The sequence below is a fragment of the Molothrus aeneus genome, chromosome 3, assembly GCF_037042795.1.
Source record: "Molothrus aeneus isolate 106 chromosome 3, BPBGC_Maene_1.0, whole genome shotgun sequence".
Taxonomy (NCBI): Eukaryota; Metazoa; Chordata; class Aves; order Passeriformes; family Icteridae; genus Molothrus; species Molothrus aeneus.
In genome coordinates, this window is record NC_089648.1 from 5076351 (window position 1) to 5094927 (window position 18577).

General features: G+C 51.1%; 2 protein-coding genes across 3 annotated transcripts; both read right to left on the reverse strand.

Moving 5' to 3' along the window:
- Window positions 1–354: 354 nt before the first annotated feature.
- Window positions 355–8878, reverse strand: LOC136554249 (GDNF-inducible zinc finger protein 1-like). The gene is made up of 6 exons (XM_066546093.1): window positions 8760–8878; window positions 6304–7600; window positions 4054–4148; window positions 3418–3585; window positions 2628–2785; window positions 355–1907 (listed from the first exon to the last, which is right to left on the reverse strand). Exons 2-6 carry the CDS (start codon window positions 7584–7586, stop codon window positions 1596–1598), a joined length of 2016 nt encoding a protein of 671 aa, XP_066402190.1. The 5' UTR covers window positions 7587–7600; window positions 8760–8878; the 3' UTR covers window positions 355–1595.
- A 119-nt stretch (window positions 8879–8997) lies between these two features.
- On the reverse strand, window positions 8998–17534 carry LOC136554248 (GDNF-inducible zinc finger protein 1-like). 2 transcript variants are annotated; one of them, XM_066546091.1, is made up of 8 exons: window positions 17441–17534; window positions 17040–17223; window positions 14537–15448; window positions 13094–13963; window positions 12178–12272; window positions 11066–11233; window positions 10389–10546; window positions 8998–9551 (listed from the first exon to the last, which is right to left on the reverse strand). In XM_066546091.1, exons 3-8 carry the CDS (start codon window positions 15445–15447, stop codon window positions 9309–9311), a joined length of 2445 nt encoding a protein of 814 aa, XP_066402188.1. In that variant the 5' UTR covers window position 15448; window positions 17040–17223; window positions 17441–17534; the 3' UTR covers window positions 8998–9308. The 2 variants fall into 2 exon arrangements, with proteins under 2 accessions (XP_066402188.1, XP_066402189.1); XM_066546092.1 differs by having other exon boundaries at window positions 9405–9551; window positions 13146–13963.
- Window positions 17535–18577: the final 1043 nt, after the last annotated feature.

Sequence of the window (18577 nt, forward strand, 5' to 3'; positions counted from 1 at the left end):
TTGGAATCAGGGAATGGTGTGGGTGGGAAGGGACCTTAAAGCTCATCCTGGTCCAGGGACACCTTCTGCTATCCCAGCTTCCAGGGATGGGGCAGCCACAAATTCTCTGGGAAAACTCTTCCAGGGCCTCCCCATCCTCACAGGGAAGAATTCCTTCCCAATAACCCACCTGAATTCCCCCTCTGTCACTGGGAAGCCATTCCCTCCCTCTTGTCCTGTCACTATAATTCCTGATGAAGAATCCCTCACACTTTCCCTTGCCGGCCCCTTCTGAGGTTTCCAGGGAACCTTCTCTTCTTCAGGTGTCAATATCCCAAAGTGTCCCACTGGATACGACCGAGTCACTGGGAGGTCTCCATATTCCATATTTTAATAGGAACATCTCAAACAAGTAACTCAGTTCCGTGTGTTCGCGGAGTACAAAACATTCCCCGGCTCCAGATCCAAGTGCTCAGCCCTTAAATATATCTACAACCCCTTTCCTTCCATTGGGAATAAATATCTCAAATATAACCTCTTGGAAATGTCCTCTGGTACAAAAATTCCCTTTTTTCTATCTTAAAGTTCCATGAGAACGCCTCCGCCATCCCTTTATCCCAAAAAATAGCTCTGTGCCACAGGTGGGGGTGGGGGGGTGTCTTTATTGCTGGATCTCACCAGGCTGGATTGTGCTTACCTTTCCCAAAGTTCTGCTCACAGCTTCAGCTGAGGAACTGCTGTGGGAATACTACAAGAACAGGCAAAGAAATGGGAAAAAGAATGGGAAAAAGCTGTGGGTTTTTACACTGGGAAGCCCATCCCAAGGTTTGAGGCATTAAACCATAGCACAGTGAGCTGCTGTTGCGAAAAAAGAGGAGTCAGCCCAGCTGGAACAACACTCCAAGGCTCCCTCCTTGCCCAGGGGAAATCCCTCAAATCCTATTCCACTCAAAATGGAGCAGGAAAAGCCTCTGAACTGAAACCCTTCCAGCACAGCTCCTTTTCACAGACTTTCTTCTAGATGTTCTGTTCTCCTAAGTTAGTGCCCAAATCCATGGGAGCTGGAGCAGCTGGAAGGTGAGAACTGACAGGATCCAAGTGCCAGACTGCTCCAGTTCCCTGCAACTGTAAAACCAAGGAAGTAGCACTTGGCTGCCACCTGCCCCTTTTTGCTGCTCAGAGACTCCAAACTCCTGGAATGAAACTCCAAAGCTGCTCCCACTCGTTGGGATCTTTGGCAAAAGCAGAGAGAAACCAACATTTCCTGAAAAGCAAATTTAGCCAGACTTCTCCTGGATGAAATTCCACTGGGGAAAACGCAGCAAATGTCATAGAGAAACATCAGTTCTCCTGATTGTCCATGTGGCATTGAATTCCCTGGAAAACAAACCTGCACCACCAAGGTACCTGAGCCACCCCCTGAATTCGCAGGGGATCAACTCCCACAAATTCCCTGCTGTGGTGCCACCCTGCCCGACCATCAGGAGATGGAGCTGGGGAAGGAATTCCCAGAGGAAAGCTGGAAACCCACTCTTTCCCAGCTTCCCACCACCAGCCTCCCTCAGGCCAAGGACTGTACAAGGGGTGCAGCCTAAGGAGCAGGAGGCAATCCCAAATTATTCCATGTTCACCAGGGCATGGAGCTGGGGCTGCCCAGAGTCCGTCTGCGTGTGGAGCACGGTGAGTTCTCCCAGCAGGGACTCCTGTGCTCCAGAGGCCTTACAGTCCGTGCTGGAATTCCCACTTCCCGGGACTGCTGCCAGGCTCTGGTAGGGGCTGTTCACTGGGAAGGACAGGAGCTTTTCCGGGATTTTGGGGGACACCTCGTATTCCTCATCAGGAAGCTCCGTTTTGTGCCCCTCGTCATTCTTTGCAGCTCCTTCCACAATGACGAGGAAGGACTTCCAGGGGGTGTTTTTATCATGGATCTGCAAAGGAATAACCAGGACAGAGAAGGCTGGATACGGGATGACAAGGAAAAGTTTGGATCGAGCTTGTATTTGATGTTGGTAGAAAAGGTTTCTGGAGTCATGGAATGCTATGGATTGGAAGACTGGATCATAAAGATGATCCAGTCCCACCCCCTGCCATGGACATGGACACCTTCCCCTATCCCAGGTTGCTCCAACCCCTGTCCAGCCGGGTTTTGAACAATTCCAGGAATGCAGCACCCACAGGTTTTCTTGGAAAACCGTGCCAGGGCCTTCCCAACCTCCCAGGGAACAATTCCTTCCCAACATCCCCCCTAACTGTGAGGTTGTACTCAGGTGTGCTGGCTCAGTGTGGATTTGTCGGTGTAGGTCCTGCACCCACAGCTTTTCTGGGAAAACTGTGACAGGGGCATCCCAACCTCCCAGGGAACAATTCCTTCCCAACGTCCCACTTAACCCCAACTTCCATCTGCTTGAACTGGAAGTCTGCTCTGGGCTTGATCCGTCAGTCCCATGGAATGTGGCCCGGAGGAGCTGGATTGTGCTCCAGGCACCCCAGGACTGTGGGATCGTACCGAGGTGTGCCGGCGCAGCGTGGATTTGTCAGTGAAGGTCCTGCACCCACACCTTTTCTGGAAAAACCTTGCCAGGGCCATCCCAACCTCCCAGGGAACAGTTCCTTCCCAGCATCGCCCCTAGCTGTGGGATGGGCCGTACCGAGGTGTGGCGGCGGAGGGTGGATTTGTCGGTGAAGGTCCTGCCGCAGGCGTTGCACATGAAGGGCTTCTCGCCGGTGTGGATGCGGTGGTGCCGCTGCAGCGCGTTCAGCTGCGTGAACTGTTTCCCACACTGGTCACAGCAGTACGGCCGCTCCCCTGGGAATGCGGCACGGGAGACAGGCTGGGAACGCGGGCAGAGCACGGCTGCTGTGCCCCGGGAGTGCCCAGCTACCCCTGGCTGACAGGGAGTGCTCAGGGAAAACATCCTGGGGGCACCAATGTCACACTGCGACCCGTCTGCAGGCACAAGCTCCTCCCAGCCCGTACAGATGTGCTGCCACTCTGGTTTTCCATGGATTTTCCATTAGAGACTCAAGTCCTGCCCATAATCCAAGTATTTCCTCCCCCTTGTTCACTCTTCTCTGAGCAAGAACCCCTGAGCCACTCCCAGCCCTGGGATCACTCTGAACACACCACAAACTCCCTGTTTGGAAAGAGATCCCATTTTCCTCCTTCCCTAGATAAACCTTCGGAGCTATACCAGAGCTCTCCATCACCAATGATCCTGGCAGGTTATAAAGGTATCTCCACAGCCTGTGGAAGCATTCCAGGGAATTGCTGTCACTCAGGACTAGTGGGAGAAGGGGAGAACATGAGACATCAAGCAGTGCACACGGGGAAAAACCTGGCTGAGAATTCCTTGCTGGAATATTGCAGCAGTGAGGGGTGTGTATCCAAGGAAAAGAGCACATCCTACCTGTGTATCCAAGAAAAGGGACACATCCTACCTGTGTGGACTTTGATGTGCTGGTACAGGGAATTCCTCTGGGCAAAGGTCCGGAAGCAAACCTCACATTTGAAGGGCTTGGATCCCGTGTGGATCCGGTTGTGGTGTTTCAAGTATTCCTTGGAGGCAAAGCTCTTCCCACAGGTTTCACACATGAATGGCCTTTCCCCTAAAAAAGGGGGGAAAAGGAGGATTAAACCAGCAGAGCTTTGGGAATGCTGTTAAAATCCCACAGAAATTCTGGAGCATGTCCTCACTGTGGGGATATTTAAAGGTCACCCAGTTCCAAACCATTCCATGGGCAGGGACACCTTCCCCTATCCCAGGTTGCTCCAAGCCCCTCACAACCCGGCCTGGAACAATTCCAGGGATGGGAATCCACAGCTTCTTTAGGAAAACTGTTCCAGGGCCTCACCACGCTCACAGGGAGGAATTTCTTCCCAAAATCCAATTTAAATCAACCCTCCCTCAGCTTCAAACCACGGGATATCCTTGAGAACCTTTCTCAGGCAAATCCCACCTAAGAGATGACAATATCTCGTTTTATCCATAAAAAATGCAGACAAAAAGCTTTTTCTGAAGGCAGCATTTTCCCTGGAATGGCTGGGATTGGATTTTCCCAGTTTTCCAGCCTCACCTGTGTGGCAGCGCCTGTGGTAGATGAGCATGTGGTTCTGGGTGAAGCGGGCCCCACACTCGTCACACACAAAGGGCTTCTCCCCTGTGTGGATCCTGCAAGGAAAAAGCAATGTTGGAACTCCAGGATGAGCCTTTCCCTCATTCCCATTGATCCTCACTGCCGGGTAAACACCCACATCCAAAAATGTTATGGTAAAAGCGAATTTTTCAAGGTGAAATGCAGCCAAATTCAGAAAATTCTCTCCAGGTTGTGGTGCCAAATCCTTTGGGATGTGAGGGAAAGCTTCTCAGGGGGTTGGGGTGGCTGCTGTTCCTAGAGAGGCCCATCCACGTGGCAAAATACATCCCCAAGGATGAGAAATCCCCACCACCGGCTACCACCACACCCAAATTAAGGCAGCATTGAGTTTCCAGTGTCCAAAATTCCTGAAAGGGCTCTGGGAACGGAAAAAAAACAGGTCTAAACCCTCAGAGAGGGTTTTTTCCCTCATAAAAATGTCTCTGTCTGAAGACAGATAAAATAACTGATAAAATCAGGTTAAACCCCTCAGAGAAAATTCTTACTCTGATAAAATGGTCTCTATCATGAGACAAGGTAAAATGACTGATAAGATCAGGTTCAAGCCCCTCAGAGTTAATTTCTGCTCTGATAAAAACACCTTCTGAAAAATAAAACTGATAAAATCAGGCTCAACCCCTCAGAGAGGAATTTTTGCCCTGATCAAAATGTCTGCTCTGAGACACATGAAATAACTGATAAAATCTGGTTAAAGTCCCTCAGAAATGATTTTTACCCTGATAAAAACACCGTGGGACAGATGAAATAACAGAGAAAATCAAGTTAACCCCCTCAGAGATGATTTTTGCCCTCATGAAAAGGACTCTGCCCTGAGACAGATTAAGAAAAGGGATAAGATTAGGTTAAACCCCTCAGAATCAACTTCTGCCCTGAGCAAAATGCCCTCAGAAAGATAAAATTGATAAAATCAGGTTAAAACCCCTCAGGGATGATTTTTCCCTTACCAAAATGCCCTGAGGTAGATAAAAGAGTGACAAAATCAGGTTAGAACCCCTCAGAGGTGATTTTTTTCCCTGATAAAAACAGCCTGGGACAGATAAAACCCAGCGGGTGCCGGATCAGCTCCGTGTGGGTGACATCGGTGACGCGCCACCTCCTCCTGTTCCCAGATCCACTGTTTTCCCTACTTCGCCCCCAAATCTGTCATTTTCCCATTGAAAACCCTGCAAAATGCTTCCCAAATATTTCCACACTTGTCTTTGTATTGAGTCTGAGGATGTGCTGGAGGAATCCCACCTGGATCTCCCTGCAGCACAGGCCTGGCCCATGCGGGATATGAGGAGAAAACAGGGATTTGGGAGGGCCCTGAGAGAGAAAACAGGGATTTGGGAGGCCCTGAGGGCTGAACCCTGTATCAGGAGAAAACAGGAATTTGGGAGGCCCTGAAAGAAAAAACAAGGATTGGTGCACTCCACATGAAAACAGGGATTTGGGAGGCCCTGAGGACTGGACTGTATTTAAGGAAAAAAACAGGGATTTGGGAGGCCCTGAAAGAGAACACAGGGACTGGGGAGGCTCTGAGGGCTGCACCCCATGTGAAAACAGGGATTTGGGAGACCCTGAGGGCTGCACCCCATATCAGGAGAAAACAGGGATTTGGAAGGCCCTGAGGACTGGACCCCATTTGAGGAGAAAACAGGGATCTGGGAGGCTCTGAAGGCTGCACCCCATATGAGTAGAGAACAGAGATTTGGGAGGCCCTGAAAGAGAAAACAGGGACTGGGGAGGCTCTGCACCCTACATGAAAACAGGGATTTGGGAGGCCCTGAGGGCTACACCCCATATAAGGAGAAAACAGGGATTTGGGAGGCCGTGAAACAGAAGACAGGGATTTGGAAGGCCCTGAGGCCTGCACTCTACAGTGAAAACAGGGATTTGGGAGGCCCTGAGGGCTGCACCCCATATGAGGAGAAAACTGATTTGGGAGGCCCTGAAAGAAGAAACAGGGATTTGGGAGGCCCTGAGGACTGGATCCTGTATCAGGAGAAAACGGGGATTTGGGAGGCCCTGAGGGCTGCACCCCATATGAGGAGAAAACTGATTTGGGAGGCCCTGAAAGAGAAAATGGGGATTTGGGAGGCCCTGAGGACTGGATCCCGTATCAGGAGAAAACGGGGATTTGGGAGGCCCTGAGGGCTGCACCTCGCGCACGGGGAGAGCCGCTCCTACCTCATGTGCGTTTTCAGCGCCGAGGGCTGGGAGAACTTGGCCTGGCACTCGGGGCAGCCGTAGGGCTTGTGCCCCGTGTGCGTCCGCTCGTGCAGCCGCAGGGCCGTGCGGGAGCTGAGCCCCTTGCCGCACTGGTGGCACTGGTGGCGCTCGCCGCCGCCCTCGTGCACCTGCAGCACGTGCCTCTTGACGTCCTTCTTCCTCTTGAAGCGCTTGGCGCAGAGCTCGCAGGGGAAGCGGCGCTCGCTGCTGTGCACGTGCCGCTGGTGGCTGCGCAGGTTGCAGCGGTTGGCGAAGGTCTGCGCGCACGTCTCGCAGCGGAACTCCAGTGCCGAGGCGATCCCATGGCTCTGCTGGATGTGCTTCAGGAAGCTCTTCTCGTACAGGAACTCCTTCTGGCACGTGCCGCACTTGAAGGCGCCGCCACGCTTCTTCTTGTCCTCCTCCTCCTCCTCCTCGCCCTTGGCGGGGTTTTCCGGGGAGGCCCCCTCGGGTTTGCCGGAGTTCTCCTCCTGCTCCCGCTCTCCCTCCTCGGGAGGGCCCTTGGGCTGCTTTTCCTCCTCGGCGTTCCGCTGCTGCTCCCGCAGCCTCCGGGTGTATTTCTTCTTGGGGATCTCCACGAACACCTTCCTGCCGGCCAGCCGCCCGCTCGCCCTGCGGATCTTGGTGTAAGGAGCCTTCAGCACTTCCTTCTTTTTGTCCACCTTCTCCTTGGACTTGGCAGCCGGCCCCTCGGGAGACGCTCCGCGGCTGGGCGCAGCTACGGAACACTCTGGAGAGTCCCGCTCGGCCTTGGCCGCAGGCACAGCGCTGGGGCGGGCGGCGCTCTCCTCCTCAGAATTCTGCGACTCCGAGAAGTTCTGCAGCTCCAGCAGCACAGACTCCAGCATCTGCCTCTTCAGCTGGAAGCAAGTCTCGGAGAGATCCAGGCACTTGAGCTTCTCGGCAATCTCCAGCATGCGCTGCACCCTGTCCTCCTCCACCTCCACGCGCGCCGTGTAGACGAACTCCAGGAAGGAGGCGAAATCTGCCACCTGCACCTCGTTGAGGAACACGTTGCTGTGGGGGCCGTCCACGGGCTCCTCGTTGAGGAAAACCTCCTTGAAGAACTTGCTGGTGGCGGCCAGCACGGCCTTGTGCGCCGGGAACTCGGCACGCACGCCCTGGTACTCCACGCTGACGGTGACGTCGCACAGGTGGCCCAGCAGCCGCAGCTGCTGCATCTCGTTCAGCAGGTTGATGGGGGAGGACTTGGATTCCAGCAGGACGGGGTTGCTTTCCATCTTCCTTCTCCCTGCTAAAGATATCTCCACATCAGCCAGCAGGATTCCAAGGGTTTGGGGCAGCTGGGGTCGGGGTTTCGTGGAATCACTGGCCTTGGGAAGAGCTCCGAGGCTGTATAATCCAACTCCAGCTCCTCAGGAAAACCATGGAGTGAATCAGAGCTGCAATCCCAACCCTAGTTTTCCATGAAACCCTTTGGGCTGTCAGAACCTACCCTTTGAGACAGAGCAAACAGAGGTGGCAACGGGAATTAAGGAATGATTCTTGGCCTCACCAGGCAATAATACAAGGAAGGCAGAATTAAGCAAAAAGTTCACTGCAATCCTAAAAAGCTGCCTAAAAATGCCTTCCACATAAAATTCCAGGCTCTTATGTGATGGATAATTGTATTCACACACTGAAAATCCCCAAAATGATGGGAATTCCTCAAAATGGACTCACAGCCTGCAGATTTTGAAGGCCCATTTCCAACCTTCCATCAGGCCCTATTTCTCAGGAATGTTTGAAGCTGCTCCAAAGCTTGTAAAAAGAGTGGAAGTTTTGGGGTGCTTTCCCAAATATCTAACCCCAGAACAAACCAGATCTCTATGGATTTAAAGGTGCTCTGAGGAATCTGTTGAGTCTAACCCTGTTCCTACTGGAATCTGAGGAATTTCTTTCCACATCCTGGGAATTAAGTGATGTCTCACCCAATGCTTTATAAACAATCAGTGATACCAAAATGCCACTTTTTTACCCCAATAAAATGATTTTTAACTACTTCTCGTGTTATTTCACAACTACCCCTCTAATTCCATTTGAGCACTGTCCATTTCTCAGGAATACTTCCCCTTCCAGAGGCAAAACTGGCTGGAAAGAGACAAAAAGGGCAGTGGGGAGAGGATTCCCAGGCAGCTGCTGCTGAAGTCATGGAGAACCCCACAGTGCCCACTTCCAACTCCATTTGCAAAGGACCCTGGATCACATGGGAATGCTGGGGTGGGGGAAAAGACGGGGGGAAAAAGGGATGAGAAAAGGGCGGAAACAAGGAGGGGAAGGGGGGAGAAGAAAAGGGAAGGGAAAAGAAGGGGGAGAAAGAGGAGGGGAAAAAGGGGGAAAAAGAGGGGGGGGGGTAGGAATAAGGGGGAAAGAGAAGGCGGGCAGGGCCAACCCGCCCTGGCCCCTGCACTCACGGCTGCCGGCCCGTTCCCGGTTTGTTCCCAGCCCCTTCCCGGCCGCTGCTCCCGCTCAGCCCCGGGCGCGGCCGGAAGCGCTGACGCGCCACGACCCCGGCGGAGGCGCGCCGGAAATGACGTCACGTGTGGCGCCGGGTGTTGCTAGGCAACGCGGCATATCCCGCCCCCGGCTTTGGAATTCCCAAATCCCGGTGTTTTCCCCTGGGAAATGCGGGCGAATGAAGGAGGGACGGGCTGGGCGGCTCTGGCAGCTTTATTAAAGGAGGAATTGGTGATTTACAGGGGCGGCACCGCGCTGTGTTTGTATCAACACACACCCCGCCCTGCCCATTCCCAATGGGATCATCCCACCGCTTTGGGGAAAATAAATCTCTGGACAGATGCAAAAATTTCAGTGGAATAAATACCCTCATGAGGAATTACCCCTTTACCACCAGCAACGCAGCTCACGAGGCAGCTGCAGTGACCATTGGGAATGATTCCCTGCATTCCAAAGGATAGCTCCCACCATTCTGCCTCCAACCGTTTTTTGTTTTAAACCTGACTTTATAAGTACAAAAGGGAGGGGTCAGTGTCCCCGGTGTTCCCAAGCCCAGGTGTCACATGTGCTGCTGCTGCTTTAGCACTTCCTGGTTTATAAAGTTTCCCGTGGTCAACCGACCAAATTTCCGGCACGGGATCTCCTCCCGAATGTGCTTCCACTAAAGTCTCTATTTTGGACCAGTTGTGGTCCTTTTTTTGTGTGAGGTCGATCAAGAAGCTTCTCCAGTGAGCATTCCGGTCATGGATCTGGGAAAAACAAAAGGGAGTGGGACAGGAAAACAATTAGATCTGATTTTTAACTGCCAAATGTTTAACTTCATCCAGAGCTAAATCCAACAATTCTGGGATAACTCCACGATCCCGTGCTCCAAGTCTCAACTCAAACACAAACAAGGCTCTTTTGCCAAATCCGTGCTGAATTTCTGGCTCTGCTGCCATGGAATACATCCAAAATCAGCTGGAATTTCAGCACACAGGCAAAATATTGACTTGGAGCTGGAAGGGAACCTCCTGTTCTGTCTGTGCTGTCACTTCCAGGACCTGGAGGTCGCTGGGAAGAGCAGAGCTCAGCGTTTTCCAGCGGAACGCTGGGAACGTGTGAATTCTTGTTAATGTGAGGCATGAGGTTGAATAAACCATCGTGTTATGAGGCTGGAATGAGGGTTAAAGCACTGGAGACTCTGAAGTTAATCCACAAAAAATCTAAAATCTCGAGTCCCTCCTGCAACATTTTAATGGAATCTTTTAGAGGAAAAGATCTCAGAGATGACGACCATCAGGAAGTGCTGTATCCAGTCACTCCCAGGGATGGTGACCCTTCCCCTAGGGCTGGGAAATGACAGGATTGGTCACCTCCAATCCAGCAGTGGGAGCTGCCGTGCTGTTGGAGCAAAATCCCACCAAGTTCAGGAGAAGATGGCAGCTTTAAGATGGTGGCTTTAAGATGGCGGCTCACCGCCGTGCCCTGAAACTCATCCTTAGCACAGCCCCGCCAGAGGGCTGGACATTCCCGCTGCCAGGGTGGTGCTGGCGGGCTGGAGGTGGCACTGAGGGCGGGGAAGGTGCCACGGGAGGATGTCCTACCGCCACGTGCCGGCGCAGGGTGGACATGTCGGTGAAGGGCCTGTCGCAGGCGCGGCACTTGTAGGGCTTCTCGCCGGTGTGGATGCGCTGGTGGCGCCGCAGAGCTCCCTGCTGAGTGAAGGCCTTGCCACACTGCTCGCAGAAATAGGGACGGGTCTCTGGGAATAACAGCGACAGCAAAGGGTTAGGGGCACTTAGGAGAGAGCAGCTGGCTCTTCCCTGGAAGGCTGGATGGGGCTTGGAGCAACCTGGGAGAGTGGAAGGTGTCCATGGCAGCGGGTGGAATGAGATGACCCCTAAGGCCCCTACCAATCCCAACCATTCCTTGATAAATATTTCCCAATATGGGCCAAGGCTACTCTACTCCATCCTCTACTCCAAATTCCTTCAGCTGTACAATCCAAGCCTCAGTTTTCTAGGACACCATGCAACGCTCCCATGAGCCCTGCTTCCCAACGGAATTTCCATCCTTGGAGGTGTCCAAGGAATGCCTGCACTCAGTGCTCTGGGCTGGTGACAAAGTGGGAATTGGGCACAGCTTGGACTCGATGACCTTGGAGCTCTTTTCCAACCTTAATGATTCTGGGATCCTCTAATTCAGCAATGGGCTGGAATGTCACCATCCACACCGGGAAGTACCACAAAGCCACCATTCCTTTTCCCAGCCTTGGAATTACCTGCATGGACGTTGCTGTGCTGGGCCAGGGAGGCTCTGAGTCCGAAGGCTTTGCCACAGACCTCACACCTGTAGGGTTTGGCTCCCAGGTGACAGCGCTTGTGGCACTTGAGGTACTCGTTGGTGGCAAAGTGCTTCCCGCACACGTCACACCTGAACAGCCGCTCTCCTGAGGAAAGAGAAACTGGACATTGGGAATTCTCCCAGTGGAATTTTGTCCTTCAGAGTCAGTCTGCAAATCACAGAACCCAGGCTGGAAAAGACCTCCAAGGTCATCGAGTCCAACCTGTGCCCAATCCCCACCTCGGCAACCAGAGCCACATCCAGCTGTCCCCTGAGCACATCCAGGCATGGGGACTCCTGTAGCCATGGTATTTTCTGAAAAATCCCTTTGCCAGGATTTATCTCCCGAAAAGCTGAGAGGCCTCAGGAACAAAATGTAAACAATGATTATCTGCTGTTGTGGAACGCAACAGGTGCATCTGTGATTGGTCTCATGTTGGTTGTTTCTAATTAATGGCCAATCACAGTCCAGATGTCTCAGACTCTCTGAGAGTCACAGGCTTTTGTTATCATTCCATTCCTTCCTTTCCTTTCAAGCCTTCTGATGAAATCCTTTTTCTATTCTTTTAGTATAATTTTAATATAACATATTTTATATTATGAAAATAATAAATCAGCCTTCTGAAACATGGAGTCAAGACTTCTGTCTCTTCTCTCGTCCTGGGACCCCTGTGAACACCACCACAGACTCCATCCCATTCCAATGCCTGATAACCCTTTCCATGAAGGAATTTTTCCTGATATCCAACCTGAACCTCCCCTGGCACCACTTGAGGACATTCCTCTCATCCTATCACTTGTTCTTTGGGAGCAGAGCCAAATTCCCCCTGGCTCCCATCAGGGAATTGTGGAAAGCAACAAAGTCCCTCCAGAGTCATTGTTCTTTTTTCCAGGCTAGAAGTCCTTCTATCCCTAAGAATTCCTTCCTGGTACTTGGACACTCTTGCATGAGTTACAAAAAAAAAAAAAAAGGGGGGGGGGCATTTATTTCATATTTCAGCAATAAAACAGGAAAGGCATGGGAAAACCACCTGAATATTGAATTCCCACCTGTGTGTGTCCTTTTGTGGCCGGTGAGTTTTCCTTTGTCAGCAAAGGAAGCGCCGCAGTCCTCACAAATGTAGGGCTTCTCCCCAGTGTGGGATCTAATGGAGAGAAAACACCAAAGATCAGTAATTAATTAGGTCTTGATGCCTAAAATACTGGATTTGAAACAATGTTTGGGTTTTAAATGTAGTGGGGAAAGGAAATTCTGCTCCCTCAGAAAAGTGAGTGTTTCCAGGTACACTCCAGGAGTAAAACTCCCATTTAAAATTTACCTTTTCCTCGCTTTCAGGCCCTAAAAAATCCATCTTTTTTTTTCCCAGACAGCTCAGAGCATGGGAAAGGAGAAAAAAGGGAAAATAACAGAAAATGACACAGAATCAGAATAATCTGAGCACAATCTTAACTTATTCCAACCCAAACAGTATGATGTCCAAAATCATTCCTGATTTTGAGCTGTCAGGACAAAGCATTATCATCAATCTTGCTCTGGAGAAAGATGGGAAATTCCATGGGATGATTCACCCTCTCCTGGGAAAGGGCACATCCACACAGACACCACCAGGCAGCAACTCATCCCGTCAAGCTCCAGCTGAGCATCACAGATTTGGAGTTGCACATGGAGATGAAATCCCATGGCAATTCCTTGCTCTGAGAGCAGGCACGGCTCAGGATCTGTTTCTCCAAAATCCCTGACTCACTCTTCATCACTGAGGGCCATCGTGCGATTTTAGAGCCTGTCCCAAATGACGGATATTCCCTGCAAGTTTGGACAGGGTATCCATGTCGAAATCCCAACCATGGGAGACACAACGTGGAGCCAAAGCCTTTGCGTAAGGGAATTAATCACGGACCCCACTGAACCCGGTATCCCGCTGTTCCTGCTCTAAGGGGCAAGGAATGTGCATGCCTGGAATCTGACCTGGTATGGATCTTGAGCTGGGAAGGCTGAGCAAACCTGGAGTGACACACACCACACTCGTAGGGCTTCTCCCCGGTGTGCGTCCGCATGTGGAACACCAGCGCCGTGCGGGAGCTCAGGATCTTGCCACACACGGAGCACAGCGGCCGCTTGGCCCTGCCCTCGTGCTTCCGCATGGAGTGAGTCCTCACATCCCGCTTCCTCTTGAAGGTGGCCTGGCAGAGGCTGCAGGAGAACCTCCTCTCCTCGCTGTGCACGCAGGCGCGGTGCTCCTTCCAGCTGGTGTAGCTGGCGAAGGCCTTGCTGCACACCTCGCAGTGGTACACCTTGCCAGGCAGGCTCTGGTGCACGTCCCGGCAGTGATCCACGTATTTTTTCCGGGAGACAAACTGCTCCTGGCACTTGTCACACTGGATCACGTAGATGGATTTCTTGTTGGCCACACTTTTGCTGGCCTTCTTTAGTTTAAACCCTGGTTCAGGTTCTCTGCTGTCCTTCTCTGTGGAGGCTTCATCCTCATCCTCCTCCTCCTCCTCCTCCTCAGAACATTCCTCGTTGTCCCTGCTTCCTTCAACTCCCGAGTATCCTGTGTTATAGTCCCCCTGCTCCTCACCCTTCACACTCATTCCACCTTCATCTTCATTCCCTCCTTCAGCTTCCTGGGATTCCTCTTGCTCCTTGCTCCTTTCTGCTTCAGCAACAGATGAATTCCCAGCATCTTCCTCACACCCTGAGGTTTCCAGTGTCCTATCCCAAGTCTCTCCATCGGGATCTTTGTCACGGCTTGTGGGGTTTGGGCCATGTGTGGGTGGAACCACCATCCAATAGACAGGCAGGAGTTTCCTCTCTTGCCCAGACTCATGGATTTTCCTGTTAAAAATGGAGGACAACTTCCATTAGGTTTAATTGAAACGTATTAATTGTTTAATTGTTCTAATTCAGGCCTTGGGGGAAGAGTCCTTTTCTTTGAATTGTTCCTTGCATCGTTTAAGAAATTCCCAGCGTGTTTGGAAAGCCTGAAAAAAGGGAGATTTTGGGAAGAGTGGGACCAGATAATTAAAGAAAATTAAAACGCCTTAAGATCTGTATTTCTCACCTGAGCGGGAATGTAGGATGGACTTTTCCTCCTAGGCCATGAAATTATAGATTTAAATCAAAGGAAATGGAAGTTAAATGCCCAGATAGAGACACAAAATTCCTACTTAAAACCCCAAATCTGAGGATTCCAAGGAAATCTGGTTGCACAAGTTCCCTTTAATCCAATGGGAAATTGCCCATCTAGGAGACCTCAATCCACACATCCTCACCGCAAGGCCAAGTGAAAAATCCCTATCTCAACACGCTTCGAGTCAGATCCAAGGAATTCTGGAATTGAGTCAGGGAGGACTCCAGGAATGATCTATCCCGGACTCCCAGGGAAGGGCATTGCCGGGAATGCCGTACCTGAGGTGGGAGGTGTAGGCAGCCCTGTGGGCGAAGCTGGCGGGGCAGCGCTGGCAGCGGAAGGGCCCGTCCCCGGTGTGTGTCCGGATGTGCACGGCCAGGCCGCACTTGGAGCTGATGGCCTTGTCACAGTAGGGACACGCCTGGGACTCCCGCTTCCGCTCCTGCCCCCCGCGGAGGGAATGGCCATCCTTGCTTTCCAGGCTGGTGATATCCACACCCAGCCTGGCTGGCGAATGTGGCTTGTTGCACTCGGGCAGCTTTGCCGGCCTGGATTTTGGGGCTGGAAAAGCTGTGGCCTCCTGCTCCAGGCTTCCTTCTTGGCCTCCAATGAGCTCATAGCCCGGCAGCAGCTCCTTATGTTTCTGCCTATCCCAAAGTCTCCTCTGCATGGGAATTGCCACGACCTGGGAAGAGTTCCTGGGGTTCTCCTCTTGCTGGATACAAGGCCACTGCGATCCCCTATTTTCACCCCTCTGCCCTTTCAGGTGGAGGCTCAAATCCAAGCCCTTCCTGCCCTCTGCCTTCACTTCCTCACAGATATCAAGCAAATCCTTGCATTCCAGCCTTTCTGCTATTTCCTTCATCCTCTGGAGTTTTCCCGCCTCGATCTCCACCTCTGCTGTGTACACAAACTCCAGGAAGGAGGTGAACTCCTCGGTGTAGATGTCCTGCAGAGTCACCGTGCACTTCTGGGTGTCCAGCATCTCCTGGTGCAGGAAAAGCCCCTTGAAGTAGTTGCTGGAAGCTGCCAGGACGGCTTTATGAGCCAGGAATTCCTCCTGAATTCCCAGATGTTGGGTGAGGACTGTCACGTCACAGAGGTGCCCGAGCCGGTACAGGGAATGCAGAGCCCTCAGGAGGTTGGGAGCAGCAACCTTGGACTTCATCAGGATTTTCTTCTTCTCCATCCTGCCAGAAGAAACAGAAAAAGGGAATGATTCTTCCTATCTTTCCGTTCAAGCCCAGTGGAATTCCATGCCCTAATTCCTTGTTCACCCTTCACAGGTGGAATTGTAGAACCACTGAGATTGGAAAAGACCTCCAACCTTTGATGGAGCGCCACCACCTGAACTAAACCATCTCCCAGGAGCAGGAAATTGAGGCAATATGGGCAAAAGAGTGCTTCCTAAATTCTGCTGGAAAAGGATTGCTCACATCCAGATTCCTACTGGGCAATTCCCACAGCCAGCAGGGATCTCTGCAATGCTCCCGACCCAACACACCTGCCAACCATTCCCACATGGAGACACAACCCCAGCACACTGGAAGCAGTGCATATCCCGAGGTTCAGCTCCAAAATCCACAGGAGCTTCCAGCCCATCTGCTGCCTCAGTGTTTTCCAGCAGGAAATCCTGGTTTGTGTGCAGTGCTTAGAGAAATCAATGAGAGCAGCACGTGCTAATTTCCTGCTGCTCCTTTGCGAGATTCCCATCTGCGATAAGATCCCGATCCGTGCTCCCATGAGAGCTCCTCTAACACCAGGATCTTTCATGGAGCCCGATGGGAGAGATGAATTCCAAGATCATCTCTGAGTTCAGCTGCTTCTGGATTAAACCTCCCCAGCAACTGAGGCATCCTTCCATAAATCCACCAATTCCCACCATTTTTTCCTTCAGAAAAAAACCCTGAGATGTGTATTTTCTGCTCCCATTTGGAAGCTGATCTTTAGTTTTCCAAAGTGCTGCCGAATCCTTAAGTCTCCAAAACACTCACTCCAAGGATTTAAACAAAATCCCCACTTCCTCCTCATTTTATGGGTTTGTTTGTAACTTCTTTCCAGTTTTTTCCCTGGCAGTTCGGGAGTAAATACTTAAAAAATATGCACACGTGTGCAAGATTTGCAGAAAGCATAATTAATCCAAGAGATTATTTGCAAAGACGCTTTAATTGCATCAGAACTGATGCAAAACTCAAACCATATTACAATTCAATTACAGAGTTCCTGATGAGGAATTGGAATCAGCACAACTGGAATTGGTACAACTCCTTTAAAAAATAAAGCCCAGCAGTGGCCTGAATCTCCGAGAAAATATTTATATTTGTATATTTTTATAATCTCCATTTACCTGCTGGAAAAATTTCTATTTTATCCACCTGAAATCTTCATTTATGAAGATAAATCTTCATTTATGATGTTCCAGAGCATCCCTATTTATCGTTCAGGATCAATCTCCATTTAACCCTCCAATCTCTATTTATTCTCCAGGAAAATCCCTATTTATGCTCCAGGAAAGAAACCGAACCAAAACCAAAACCCACCCACACACACACAAACAAACCCCAAACCAACAAACAAACACACAACCCCCCCCCCCCCCAAAAAAAAAAACAACAACAAAAAAACACCACTCAATTTGCGCTCCAGAAAAACCTCCATTTATGCTCCAGAGAATTTCCATTCTCTCTCCAGCAAACTGCTGGCCAAATTCCTCTAAAAGTCCTAAAGTCTGGGGTTTTTTTTGAAGCACAGATCACTTCGATTTCTCCCTAACCGCGTTACCTTCGGGACACCCCTGGAAAGGCTCCTCCCCCGAGGAATTCAAGGCTGGCCCAGCACCGGCGCTCACCATCCTTCGGGAATGCCGCCGTGCCGTGTTGGTCCTTTTCCTACTGGCACAGCCGGGATCATTTTCTGGATTTTGAATGCAGCCACAAGATTTTTATCCCTAGATGTCTGAGAAGCGCTGCGAGGAAAGCAGAGATAGGGAATGTTTATCCCAGCGGCAGGCTCAGCGTTCCGGGACATGAGGGGTCACCTGTGCGCCGCCGGAGGCGGCAGCAGCCGGGAATCGCCTCCCGCCCGGCAGGAACAGCCCAGATCGCTCCCGCCGCTCCCGGGGGTGATTCCCGGCGCTCCCGGGCTCCATCCCGAGGGTCCCTCCCGCCCCGGCCCGCCCTTACCCCGCCGCCGCCTCCGCCGGCTCCCGCCCGAAAGCGCCATGGCGGCCGCGACCTCAGCGCCGCAGCGCCGCCGCCATTTTGAGTGAGGGCAGGGCGTTCCCACACAGCTGGGGAAAAACCCTTTAAACCGCGCCTTAAATCGACCCGAATCCCCCCGCCAAAAAAAAAAAAAAACCTCATTCCCAAAACGACCCGTTTTGGAAACTATTTGTTTTCACGCTGTCAAAAAGCCGGGTTTTATGAGGTTAAATGACCTCAGTGATGCGTGCCTCAGTTTGCTGGGGCAGCTCCTCAGGCTCTCCCAGTGTGGATACTGGGATATCCATTGCGGATACTGGGAGATCAGTGCCTGTGAAAAACGCCAGCATAACTTTCTAACATAGCACATATAATATTCATTTTAATATTTGCAAAGAGCCAATCATAAAATACGCATTTTTCACAGTGCCAGAGTTAAGAGAGGTGTTTATATAAACCACTATAAAGCTCTGAACTTTAGTGGGATAAATCTGGGATTAGGACAAACACAGGGTCTCCCTGTTTCTTCCCACTGGTGAGCCCATATTCCTGTCTGTTATCACATAAAATAATTTCGAGGTGGGCTACCAAGCACTTCCAATCTTTTTTCAAAGATAGATTCCTCTTTTGAAGCATTTTTTCCCCACTTAAGTGCACGTTTTAAAATCTTCACATTTAAACAGTTTGTAAAAATGTTGGATGACTGTAATTCCCTGAGGAAATATAAAATAAATTACTTCATAAAAACATAAATCAGGAAAGGCGGACATCTGTGTTATCCACGTTTTCAATCCTGATTATTTTGTTTGTAGCCAGGGAATGTTTCTATTGTCCAGACACAGCTCTCAGAGCGGGAAGAACGAGCAGCAATATGAGTGATCCGTGTTGAAAATGTCAGGATAATATTCCTGTATCTTCGCACGAGGGAATGGTGTTTGCTTTTCCTTTATCGGAAAACTGGTGTGCTCGGCAGCTCTCACCCAGAGGAGTTGGGAAGCTCCCAGCCAATTTAGTCTGAATTCCACAAGGATGGAGGGAATTTCTGGATACACTGCTGGGCTGTATCTGTGTGTCCGTCCCAGGAGGGATTTTCCCAAGGCTGGATTTCGCTCTGCTCTT